Consider the following 12,655-nt stretch of genomic DNA (forward strand, 5'->3'; position numbering starts at 1 on the left):
ATTGGGCCCGCCGGGGCCAACGTACCCTGCGTATGCGGGGAAATACGACCCGACTACGGCATATTAGTGATAGGCCAAAAGTGACATGACAAACCTCGAGCATTCGGAGTCGAGCTTCGTTGCGATAACGTATCTACCGCGAACCCATGACCTTATCTCGCCCGCCCGCCCCTCGGACAGCCGGCACATCTGCTCCACTTAACACGTCCAGCCCGCATGAAGAGAGCCGTTACTTGAGTCTCGATGCTTCACCACGAATAACACCGGTTTGGGCCAGATATTCCAACGTCACCGAGGCCGTCAAAAATGCAAGCCTCGCCCAGAGCCATGCACTCCAAATCCCGAGGCGGGTGCCTCAGATGCAAAGCCAAAAAGGTCAGTCCCGTCCGGATCCCTGGGGCTCTTGGGGTATACCCGCTCACTCCACCCCCCGTCGTTAGACCAAATGCGACGAGAGGAAGCCCTCGTGCGCCCGGTGCGAAGAGCGCGGGATCCAGTGCCCGGGGTACGCGCTCAACGTCCGGTGGTCGCGGAAGCACCAGGTCCGCGCCGACGGGGCCGCCGCCGCCAAGGAGGCGGGCCAGAGCCCGTCGCGGCAGCAGCGCAGCAGCAGCAGCCGTGCAAGTCCCCAGCGGAACCCATGCGCCGATGCGGGCGCCGCCACCGCCGCCGAGATGCACCAGTTTCCGGCCGACGGCCCGCAGTTCGACTCTTGGCTCGGCTTCCCCGGTCAGTGGGACTTTTCCATGCCCCCGGCACTGCCCGATTTCGATGTCATTACTTGCGCCCTGCCAGTATCCGCCGCCGCTCCCCCCTGGGAGGCGTCCTTTGTCGGTTCGGCCTGGACGGTTGAAAGCCCCAGCGCCGCTTCCTCGTCCAATGCCGACGAACAGGCCAAGGGTCACCGGTTACCGACGTGGGACGACGAGAACGCGCGTGCAACAGGCTCGGCAGAAGACGCCGAGCAAGCTCATCACCATCTAACCCAGGCCGCTCAGAATGGGCTGTGCGCTCTTGCGCCAGCTCAACCACGCCAAGCAGAGATGTTTGGGGAAGCCCCGCGGCAGATCTCTCACTTACCGACGGCGCTGTCGGAGTACTTCTTCCGCGAGGTCATCACGCTCTACTGCGCCTGGGACAGCAAGTCCAACGTGATGCGCAACATCGTGGAGACCATGTGGCAGTCCTCCGGGGCCCTCTACCACACGATACAGAGCATGGCGGCGGCCTGCCTGTCCGAAGACTTCCCGCACCTGCTGCCGGTCGCCCGCAGCGAGCACAGCCGGGCGCTCGAGCTCATACACGGGCGCCCGCCGCCGTCGACGCACAAGCGGGCGATGCTGCTGGCCTCGACGCTCCTGGGCCACACGTCGAGCTGGCTCAGCCCCCAGAACCTCGCCACCGACGTGTTCAGGGCGAGCTGCAGCATGCTGGAGGACATCGCGGCCGAGACGGGCAGGGACGAGAGCCTGTCCTTCTTCAGCGACACCATGGACTACTGGGCCATGTTGCTCGCCTACCTCACCGACAGCCGGGACCTGGGCGACTACCGCCGGGGCGTCTCGGTCGGCCCGGCCGACCCCACAAAGTCCATCGAGCCCCACCCGTACTCGGGCATATCCCACGACACGGTCCGGATCCTCACCGACACGGGCGTGCTGATCTTCCAGTACCGCAAGCACATGTCGGCCGTCAAGTTCCTGACCGAGAACGACCTCGACGTCTTCCGCGCCGCGCTGCGCGAGGCCCGCCGGCTCGAGCGCGTCCTCCTGGCGCACCGCCCGCCCGACCCGTCGCGGGTCCGGGACCCGGGCGACCCCAAGACGCCGCTCCGCCACCTTGAGCTCATCGACGAGGCCTACCGCCGCACGGGGCTCCTGCAGCTGTACCGCGTGTTCCCGGACCTGCTCAGCGAGCGCTACGCGCCCTGGGACCGCGAAGCCCTGCTCCGCCCGCTGCCGGCCGAGCGGCCGCCCACGCCGCGCGAGCGCCAGGCCTGGCTGACCAAGCTCGCCATGAACATCCTCGGCACCCTGCGCGAGATCCCCTTCGAGTCGCGCACCCGCAGCGCCCAGCCCTTCATCATGGTCGCCATCTCGAGCGAGCTGCGGCGGGACGCCCAGCACCTGCGCGCCGCGCCCGCCGCCGGCCCCGCCGCCGTGGCCATCGACCCGGCGTCCATCGAGATCGTGCGCGCCCGCAAGTTCGTGCGCTCCCGCCTCGAGGCCTACACGCACATCCTGCCCCTCCGCAAGAGCCGCGTCATCTCCGAGCTGATCGACCACACGTGGGCGGCCCTGGACGCCGGGAAGGAGGACGTCTACTGGCTGGACGTCGCGTACGAGAAGAACCTGGGGACGATGATGGGATAGATAGATAGCCTTCGTAATTACGTCATGCATGCGCCAGGGTTTACTTCTTCAAACCTAGCAGAAATCTATTCCTCACCATCTCTCTATTATATCCGCCTGGAAAAGCATTGGCCATCCCCTGAATTCTACAACTTTGATGCCTTGGCGCCTTCCGGAAGCGCAATCTTGGCAAACTTGAGCAGCGTCTTGTCGGCCGTGAGCCCCCCCCGCAGCCGCTTCTCGGTGACGAGGTACGCCTGGGGGAACCACCCGCTGACGTCCTCGCCGAACATCATCTTGACCAGGGCCTCGCCCGTCAGCCAGCACTTGTCCATGCCGTACCCGTTGAACCCGGCCGCCATCCACTGCCCGTCCCCGGCGGCCTCCCCGGCGACGGCCTCGCCGACGCGCCCGACGACCGGCAGGCCGTCCGCGGTGTGGCCCTGGATGCCGGACCAGATGGCCTCGACCTCCGCGCCCGTCTCCGCGCCCCAGCCCTCGAGAAACAGCCCCGGCAGCACCGTCCGCAGAGCCTGCCGCGCCTCGTCGGGCACGTACGTGTCGTCCGAGGTCAGGATGTCCCTCATGCGCGCCGTCTCGTTGCCGATCCATATCCTCCCCGTCAGCGCGTTCTGCTGGAGGTAGTACAGCCCCGTCACGTAGAGGCCCGTCGCGGCGTCCAGGTCCGCTTCGTGGGCCAGGCTCCACGACCGCGCGGCGCCCATGTTCGGCAGCGCCGGCCCCGGCTTCTGGACGGACATGGTGCCGCGGAACGGGTAGATGCGGCCCGCCAGGCGCGGGAGCAGGTGCGATGCGTGCGCGTTGGTGCAGTGGAAGACCTTCCTCGCGCGGATGGTGCCGCGCGGCGTTGTGATCACGTAGGGGTGTTGCTGGTTGTCGGTCGGCGAGTACTTCACCTGCAGGACCGGCGTGTTTGCCTCGATCGCGAGGCGGGTCGGGTGTTCTTTTAGCAGACGCTCGTAGATGCCTGTCAGCAGGCGGTAGGGCCAGATGGCACCTGCCTCGTGCTCAATGGCGCCCGAGGCGTTCTTGATATTCCATCTCTTTGGGGGTGAAAGTTAGCGATACCCGACACGGCGCTGCGGGAGATGCGTTGTGGCATGTACATACTTCTGGGACGTCACTCTTTTCAATAATCCGGTGGTAGGTGGCGTATTCCGGCACTGCCCTCTGGAAGTCCAGCACCGAGCCCTTCGCAGCGGCCCAGGCCTCCTCGCCCCTGACGGCCATGACCTTGAGGACGTCGCGGATCTGGCACTCGTCCTGCAGCTCCCGGTCCATGCCCCTGACCATTTTCATAATGTGCTCGATGTTGAGGATGCTGAAGCGGGTGATTTGCTTCGCGGCCTCGACGCCGTGCTGCGCGGCCAGCGAGGCGTACGTGTGGCCGGACGCCGTCACGAGGTGCCCGCCGTTGCGGCCCGTCGCGCCGCTCACCAGAGTCCGGGCCTCGAGGACCGTGACGTGGGCGTCCCCGGAGGCCCGGTGCTCCAGCAGCGTCTTGGTGACGCTGCAGCCCGTGATGCCGGACCCGATCACCGCGTAGTCGGTCAGCTCCGGGAGCGCGGGGGACTGGACCGACGCCAGCGGGTGCTCGGGGACCTGCCACGAGGACACGGTCGGGTTCGGTCGGGGCAGGCCCGGGTCTTGCGAGATGGCCTTTGAGACGTCCAGAAGAAACCTGGCCATGGCAGGGTCTTTGAAGGGGGCGGGCTTTAGCGGGTTGGCCGGGGACGTGAGTGCGCGCGACTTACTGAGATAAGATGACAGCTCATCACTCTGACTGCTCTTGGGCTCGCTGTCGCGGTCAAAATTTCCGCTTGCACCCATCTTTTATTGTTTCGACAGTTCCGCCGTGGCAAATGAACGGCGTTGATGAGAAGCAGTGCGCTGTCCTGGAGTATTACGGGCAGTGAGCCTGGGACTTGGTCAAGACGGCGGGCTCGCATTCACAAGGACATTTATTTTCAAAAGAACAACGGGTCTCATCGGCCAGGTCCGTTGGCGCTGGCGCTTATCCTGCTCCTCGCGATCCAGCTACGCCCGCCGGTGCCGGGGCCTCCTGGCCGACACTCGGGGGCGTGGGGAAGTCGGGATGCGGGGTGCGGAGATGGAGTTGGGGCCGGTCTGGCTTGCCGCATCCGGCAAGTGTGTGCGAAACGCGAAGCGATAGCGCGCCATGTGCTTATCCTCGGCCGTCGTGCACCTAAAGGCTCGTCGTTATCTCATTCTCCCTGGGGTCGCGGCAGATAGCACTCGCAGCTTATCACCGCCCACTGACCAATTCGACCACTCAATCAGCGCGTCCATCGTCGTCGGGAGCGCAGGGACGCATATTGAGACAAGGGAGTGCGACCAGTTTGCATATATTTAACATCGGTCTTGGTACTCCACCTTGGGCGCCGAGGAGACTCTTTCTGACCCCATCTTCAACTCGCCAGCGCCATAATTCCATACTCCACTTGACTTAAACACCACATTCGGCGTGGATCACGTCGACGCCGCCGGAATGGATCAGCAATCCTCGCTCGAGCGGACCTCATCGTCAGCAACAAATAAGAAGATCGCCGTCATGCCCGAAAAGACGGCCGACGAAGCCGCCGGGCACAGCTTGGTCACACAAGATATTACCGTGCAGCACCTGAAGCCCTTTACAACCTTGTCCGCCCTCGGCATCGGCTATGGAACGACGAACACCGCAATCGGCCTGCTGCTGGTCCTCGGGAGCACCCTGCCCATGGGCGGCTCGCCCTTGTTCTTCTGGGGGTTCCTGGTGATGGCCCTCGTCGGCCTCGCGACCGCCACGACCCTTGCCGAGTTCGCCTCGGCCATGCCGCACCCCGGCGGCCAGTACATATGGGTCCACCGGCTCGCCCCGCCAAAGTCCCGCCGCTTCCTCTCCTACATCACGGCGGTCATCAGCTGGCTGGCCGCCGTTGCCACCGGCGCATCGGCGTGCCTTTCCGTGCCCGTCGGCATCTGCGCCATCATCACGCTCCTGGACCCCAACTTTGTCTACAAGCGGTGGATGGGCTTTGTCGGTTTCCAGCTGCTCAACATTTTGACAGTCCTTGGCGCCAGCTTCGAGCGAGCACTGCCAAAGGTCTCCAAGATCATGCTGCTCTTCAGCTGCACCACCATCGTTGTCATATTTATAACACTCTTCGCCATGTCGGATGAGCACGCTTCCGCAAAGGACTTCTTTGTCACGTCGGTGAATATCTCTGGCTGGCAAAAGGGCATCGCCTTCATCATTGGAATGAACGGAGCCAACTGGAGCTTCTCGTGCCTTGACGTGGCCACCCATCTGGCGGAGGAGATGCCCTCTCCCAGCACCGACATTCCGAAGGCGCTGATCTGGACGATCGTGGTCGGCTTGACTTCCGGCCTCCTCGTCGTCACATCGGTGCTCATCAACGTCCCTGTCATTGACGGGGCGGACGACAACTCGGCCCTGGCTCTGTTCTACCGCATCACGGACAGCAAAGCCGCCGCAGTCGGCCTGTGGGTCCCCGTGATGATCACCACCATTGGCGCCGTCTGGTCCATCCAGACGTGGCAGTCTCGCCTTGCCTGGACCATCAGCCGAGAGGCTGGGTTCCCTCTCCATCGCTACCTGAGCAAGATCTCGCCGGCCCCGCTGCACACTCCGACGTGGTCCCTGGTGTTCTCGGCCTCGGGCACCGCGATCTTCGGATGTCTCTACCTCGGCTCCGAGCTCGCCTTCAACTCCCTCATCTCCACCGGGCTGCTGCTTCAGTACATCAGCTACAGCATCCCGGTCGTCCTGGCTCTGATGCAGGGGCGCTCCAACTTCCAGCACGGCCCCTTCTGGTACCCCAGGCTGGGCTTTGTGGCGAACATCATCATGCTCGCGTGGTCGGCCGTCGCTCTCATCTTCTACTGCTTCCCGTATTACTTGCCCGCCGTTGCGGACGAGATGAACTACGCTTCCGCTGTTCTCGTCGCCATTGCGATTTTGACGCTGTCCCTGTGGTTCTTTTATGCTAAGAAAAATTACGAGGTCAAGGAGCATTGATGGAATTAGCGTCTGAAAGTTTCTAGGATTATGTAGCTCATTATTTACTATTTTCAACCATGCATCTGTCGCTTTTGTAAAATGTGCTTGGCCATGCTTTTGTAGTCTTCAACACCCCCGCGTTTGGTTCAATATTTGACTGGAGCTTTGGTCTCCATAGTTTCTCGCGCTGTGAGATATGCAAGCTAGCATTTGTAGATGCCCTGCATTTTGACCTGAGAACGTCAAACTTTTGTGTTTCGGCTCGGGAAAAGAGCATTTTGGTCAAATGGCCACCACAACCAGTAAAGATAGTTACAGGAAAGTCAGAGATAGGACCTAGGTTCTGTTTCTGGGAGTATGACCATTACCTTGTCAAACTCAATTCCACAGATGATGGACGCATGTGCTGCCGTTGTGTATTGAGCAATCCGGGCCCTGTTTTTGGTACTTCAATACGCTAGCCTGAACTACTCTGATGATGGTCAAGATGTACCCTGCCACAACCCAGGTATTATATGAGGCAGTCAAGCAACTCAATACGGTAAACAGACTAAACAGCTATGATCACTTGCGTAGCAAAAATTATACGTATTAGTAGCGCATGTACTACTCAATTCATTTTCTTTCCGCATCCCCTCGATGGACTATTCCAGAGGCTTCTGGCCCGCAAGAGAGTGGTAAAACACGTACGAGTGGATGGACGTGTTTGTCAGATCCTTTCGCACATCAATCAAGAAGACCTCAACTTCTTCAGCGGTCCATCCCAAACCTCTAGTAAGGGGGCCAATGGTGACCGCATGTATGCCATCGTAGAGGACGGCCTTGCAGTAGGCCCCGATTTTTCTCAGCTCCTGTCTTCTTGGCCATTCGCCAACAGGGACTTTCTGAATATCGTGGACTTGGTTCAGGAAGCCGGCGTCTTTGAGGCGTTGGGGATTGGTGTCCGCCACGTCCGCCTCAATGCCAAACGTGGCGAGGCCCTCCCAGACGAGCTTCATCATCTTCGTCAAAGCGTAATCGGGGCGCATTGTGCCGTCGTCACAGTTGAAGTTCCACTTCATCTCCTGGAGCTCGATCCAGCCACCTGGCTTAAGAACCCTACGACAGTTAGCGCATTATTCACGATCCGCACAGAAGAGAAACTCACCTGTATGCCTGCGCAAGGAGTTTTGTCCAGTCTTTAATAGCAGCCCCCATATTCCGCACGTGGATATAGTCGACCGAATCGTCCGGGTACAACCACTCCGCCTCAGCATCATCGACTATAAATGACACATTTGGCGGCACATATGTAGGCTGAATGGGACTCAGGTCAATACCGATGACATCGGCTTCCGGATATTCATCGCCCACTAGTGGAAGCCACGAGTTTCAATTAGCGTTCTTTGGGCTTCAACATGACAGCATAACTTACTGTCGATAGCCCAGATCCCAGTACCAGTACCAATATCGAGGACCTTTTGGGGGGTTTCAAGCGGCGCGCTGTGTAGCGCTCCTCCGCATAGAGTAACAACCATAGAATGCTTCATGTCCTCCCGTTCCTGTTCAGCATCATCGTTAGGGAACGCATACCGGCCCTCCTTGAACTTATGATAGCGCCGCTTATTTTCGAAATTATAGTCGCGGACGGTAGACGATAGTGAGGTAGAGGCATTGGAACTCGTATCGGAGGCAGAATGGTAACCGTCCCCTTCGTCGCTCCCTTCGTCTTGGGCCTCAATGATCACCTCAGGCGAACGGCCGCCGGTCGGCGACGCAGACTCTGCAGACGGGAGGGGAGACCTCGAGGGAGACTTTGTAGCAGCCCGCTGTTCGGCCATGTTGCATGTTACGATTGAATGAATTGAGTGAGATTGCGGCAGGCGCTACAAACTAGATGTTTCGAAGAATCTGGTTTAATAAGGCACTGCAGATGCAACGTGGGAACGATGAGAAAGAGCGGAAACAGCAAACCCGTGCTATCACCCCGCCCGGAGTTGACAATGCATCCGCGAATGGGTATTTCGCTGGGTTTCAAATTCCCGGCGCCCACATACTCTCCTCGCCATCGAATCACGTTCGAGATGTCTTGATGCACATCTTATGGGATTGTTACACGCCTACTCGCAACGCCTGCCATAAATCGGCCTTGTGGTGTCATTGTAACAATGCAAGGCCGCGGAGTGTGCAGAATTGGCCATGCCGGGTCGGCCCATTGCACGCGCTGGTTGGCCATGACGCCAAATCCTGGAAACAGTTGGTTGGCTGATGACGAACCTCGCCTGGGAAATACTGGGGACTCCTGCTGATCATGTCCGTACCTAAGTCCTGGATCTTGTTGGCTAATACGAATCCCAGGGCTGCGAATAGGAAGCGGATATGTGCCCTGATTCCCTATGCCCCAGGAACTGTGAGCCAATATGCACCCGAATCCTGGGGAAATAGGTTAAATTGTGCCCCAGTTCCTAAGAAAAGTTTGCTAATCCATGAGAACCTTTCTTTTGGTTCTGGGGATGGTAGCAATGAATGCGGTTGATCGCTAGCTTCTGCTATATCTGTATCACCAGTACAATAGTTACAGAGACTGCCAGCCGACCACCCGGCCATCATTGTAAATAAAGACATCATAATTATATTTAACTGACGAATATTAGGTACTCTTACCTATACAGTCATCTTCACAAACCAATTCACTTGGATTAGGATTTTCTTATCAAATGTACGCGTTTATGCAGAATGGAAATTCGTCCAAAACTTCAATAACATGAACATTACCTGGGAGGTAGATACTTCTACACCATGAGAATATCCTAGTTGATTCATGGAACCTGCTGGCGGTTCTATTAATAACAAGTGACATGCTATATCAATGACATATTCTGTGTAAAAGGGAAACAGATCCCCGGTCCTATTATGCCGCATTATAACACCACAGTTGAATGGTCCCCGTCGGCCCAGAACGGATAGCCATCGCAATAATCAGTCTGATTCCACTCTTTCCTGAACTTCTGTACGTAACGACCTGGCTGGCACTCGTACCAGATGTCGAGGCAGGCTATCTGTCTGGCTTTCTCTTTTTGGAGCGAGCGAAGCCGGCGTATGAATTTCTTTTCAACCCTTTTCGCTCTCAACACGCTTCCGTTTTGGTTCGGCTTCAAGTTGAGGCTCCTAAGATTATCCGCGTGTTGCGCCACGGCATTCTGCATCTTCATGTTGTATTCGGCATCCAGCTCCCGATGGTCTTTCATCTGGTCGCCGAGCAGTCGCTGCAGAGCTTCGTAGAATTGGTCCTGCTGTCTGATGGCGACGCAACGCACACGTCCGGAAACGTAGATGGAGTTTTGGCTGTTGGCGCCATGGTCCTCGATGGCTTGGAGCCCCGTATATGTGTCTTTGGGGAGACAGACGATGCCCGCTGGTTGAGGGGTGGCGGGGGCACAAGGATAGAATAGGCGACGAAACATGATGTATTTACAGTGTTCAAATACCGTGGAAGTCGTGGGTTAGCTGAAGATTAAGGGAGTATAGCAAGACCTCGAGTCTTTGATAGTGCACTTAGAAGCGTGCAGCAGTCAGAATGCTTGATGTCTAGGGTCAAGAGCACGGATGGACGGATTGCGCAACTGCAGATACGTTGGAGGAGCATGGAAAAACAGCTAAGCACAGCTTAATACTATGTGGTGAACCTATCTCCGTCACTTCGTTGTTATAATTTCTCTAAAGTTTATCGTAAGTGGATTCATGGTTCGTTGGGTTGGCAGTTGGCTGCACACAGCTTTCGGCGATAGGTCAGTGACTCTTTTTTTTTGTGATTGGCGGCAAATCATCGTGCGGGCTTTGGCACATGTAGTTGCCTCCCCAATTTGGCCCGTACGATGAAGGAACTACGTATATCACGACTCTCGAAAGATGGGTCGTACATGGGCGAGCACACTTGAGCTTGTTCAGCTATGGACCCAAGATACTCCCATTTGTGAAAGTGAAGAGCAGAGACAGACTACCCTTACCGAAAAGGCATTTCTGTATAATGTCCTTGGCTTCATGCGTCTTTTGCCACATAACTGTGTGTTGGCCAATATGAAAGGACATGTCAGCACTACACCAGCCACAGATGTATGGCTGCTGCCCCTGGCAAGGAAGCGAGCAACGGTCTCAGAGACAATAACATCACCGCCTACCGTCATAATAAATCAACTTGGAAATGTATTTTTAGAATGTTGCACCGAGACCATAGGATATTGTAGAATTGTACGAGCCGACCACAGCCCTCGTAAACCTCGTGCCAGCCGTTGCCAAGGCAAGCGGACTCAAACCAGGGAAACGGTAGAGTCAAACCATGGACGGGAAACTGTCATCGTTACCGTAGCACCCGGCGGCTTGTAGGTGGGTAGCCTCCGTCGTTGGCGATCACACGGGAGAATGTTCGATGGGCGGTGCCCGGGAAATGAGCGAGTTCCCCGGCCAGACCCACAACCTTGGGACCCTCCCCTCCCCCCCGAGCCGGCTCTGTCAAAAGTTTCTGGCAAGGTATCGTGAACAAGCCTCATGGCCTCAGGGGGTGTTCGAGCGGAGCAGGGGACCATGTCCCGTTGGGCCGCGAGGGGAAATTGCAGAGTCTCGAACCCGACGTCAAAGGGGTGTGGGTTCACGAACGTCGAAAGAGGATGAATGTTTGCATGGAGGAGCTCAAAATGACTAGTCATTTTTTTCACCCGACGAGGTGGTCTCGGGGGGGAGGAGTTGGTGGTCCGTGGGACTCAGGGGGCTTGTCTGCCGTGGCCTCTTGTAGTTGCGACTTCACGATGGCTTCATTTGGGCCACCCATGGTACCACACCAGACCGGTGTGCCCGAGCTAACGCTCGAGTATCAACTGGGTAAGGAAATTAGCGGGCAAATTGCAGTGATCCAAGGGGGCTTCCGTGCTCACACCCCTACGGCAACGAACTCCCATAGCAGGAGAAAATAAAGAGAGGGAAAAAAAAACAAAAATCAAGCATGGACTTGGAGTCCAGGGTGGGTCCCGGGCTTGTGGTAAGTTGCCGCGGGCGTGGGGGTCACGAATGGATGTGCGTTGCATCCGAGCGGACCATCACGGTAGCCCGTCAGTCACGAATGGTGCGCCGAACTAAGACACCGCCGGCGATCCGACGATCCCAACTTTTCGTGGCACATCGTGAGCCCTCACTCTCCCGCAGTCCGTACACGTACAGGCAGACCTCTGGCTCCCCTTGCATACATCGTCCGAAGGTGTTACGGGGGCTCTCTGTTTCACAAATTCAAGCCTCGACGGCACGGCACCGGCACGGGACCGTCAGGTTCCAGAAAGCGAAAACACAAAACGCGCGTCGGGCGGACAGCATTACAGTGGGATGTCGGCGTGGGAGCATGAAAATAAGTTTTTGGTGTTGTTTGTGGCCGGCGTCCCGTTGCGACGCTGCCTTGAATCGCGCGCGCGGTATGCGGGCTGCTCGCGATGCTCGAGTCGACAAGACGCTGCAGCGTCGTGAGTCAACAGAAGTATTTTTTTTTCCTTATCTTCTTTCACAGCATTTCCTATCAGAGAGGCACATGTCTCTCTCATCCATCACACAGTATCTGAAGCGCCTTTTAAAATTCTAACGTCGCCCAAGGGCGGCGCTCGTTTCACCCGCCGAGCTCTGGCCAGGCCGTCCGTCCAATGCCGGCCGTCTCATCTGCATCTCGGGCAGCTTCCATGGCACCCGGCCACAATCGCCAGCACGTGAATAACAAATCAAAGTTTCTGTTTTGGGCCGGGCTGCCACCTCCCGCCTCGTTTGGTCATCACAAACCACGGGCTGGTCCCGATACCGCCCTCCGTTTCGATGAACGTGACAAGGGGAGTGGGGGTAGGGCCGTCGACCAGACGAAAGAAAAGTCTCACATTATTTTTGGCTTTTGCTTCACTTTTGATCCCGCCCCCCTTCACCCCTCCCCGTTGTGTGTGTTCTAGAATCCCGGCAGGGGGGTCGCTCTTGGGAAATCTTATCGTGGGAAAGGAAAATTAAGAAGGAAGGGCAGAAGAAAAAAGAGAGAGAGAGAGAACCCCACAGCTGCGAGCTCTTTCTCCCTTCCCCTTGCGCACATCATGGGTCAGGGCCCCCCCGATAGGAGCGGCAGGGTGTGTCGGCTTGGAGGGGTCCTGATTTTATGGAGCGGGGGGTTGGGCTGGAACGTGGGCAAGGCGCGTGGTTGCATTTCACGATCATGAGGCATACCAGAGATTTAGAAAAATCCAATTTGGCAAAAAGGGAAAATGGTGAT

The 12,655-nt window shown here is 57.8% G+C and overlaps 5 protein-coding genes across 5 annotated transcripts; 2 read left to right on the forward strand and 3 right to left on the reverse strand.

The window, feature by feature from the left end:
* Positions 1-306: 306 nt before the first annotated feature.
* On the forward strand, positions 307-2,372 carry EsH8_I_001352 (transcription factor domain-containing protein; the record flags this gene model as incomplete). The annotated part of the gene is made up of 2 exons (XM_083268765.1): positions 307-375; positions 441-2,372. 2 exons carry the CDS (start codon positions 307-309, stop codon positions 2,370-2,372), a joined length of 2,001 nt encoding a protein of 666 aa, XP_083119203.1.
* A 125-nt stretch (positions 2,373-2,497) lies between these two features.
* EsH8_I_001353 (FAD dependent oxidoreductase-domain-containing protein) lies at positions 2,498-4,202 on the reverse strand (the record flags this gene model as incomplete). The annotated part of the gene is made up of 3 exons (XM_083268766.1): positions 2,498-3,415; positions 3,483-4,069; positions 4,127-4,202. The coding sequence occupies 3 exons, from the start codon at positions 4,200-4,202 to the stop codon at positions 2,498-2,500; spliced, it is 1,581 nt and encodes a 526-aa protein (XP_083119204.1).
* Positions 4,203-4,881: 679 nt separating this feature from the next.
* Positions 4,882-6,411, forward strand: EsH8_I_001354 (amino acid/polyamine transporter I; the record flags this gene model as incomplete). The annotated part of the gene is made up of 1 exon (XM_083268767.1): positions 4,882-6,411. One exon carries the CDS (start codon positions 4,882-4,884, stop codon positions 6,409-6,411), a length of 1,530 nt encoding a protein of 509 aa, XP_083119205.1.
* Positions 6,412-7,037: 626 nt separating this feature from the next.
* EsH8_I_001355 (class I SAM-dependent methyltransferase) lies at positions 7,038-8,213 on the reverse strand (the record flags this gene model as incomplete). Its single annotated transcript, XM_083268768.1, has 3 exons — positions 7,038-7,491; positions 7,541-7,745; positions 7,808-8,213. 3 exons carry the CDS (start codon positions 8,211-8,213, stop codon positions 7,038-7,040), a joined length of 1,065 nt encoding a protein of 354 aa, XP_083119206.1.
* A 1,080-nt stretch (positions 8,214-9,293) lies between these two features.
* On the reverse strand, positions 9,294-9,836 carry EsH8_I_001356 (uncharacterized protein; the record flags this gene model as incomplete). Its single annotated transcript, XM_083268769.1, has 1 exon — positions 9,294-9,836. One exon carries the CDS (start codon positions 9,834-9,836, stop codon positions 9,294-9,296), a length of 543 nt encoding a protein of 180 aa, XP_083119207.1.
* Between the last annotated feature and the right edge of the window lie 2,819 nt (positions 9,837-12,655).

The sequence above is a fragment of the Colletotrichum jinshuiense genome, chromosome 1 (genome assembly GCF_051148585.1).
Source record: "Colletotrichum jinshuiense chromosome 1, complete sequence".
NCBI classification, from domain to species: Eukaryota; Fungi; Ascomycota; class Sordariomycetes; order Glomerellales; family Glomerellaceae; genus Colletotrichum; species Colletotrichum jinshuiense.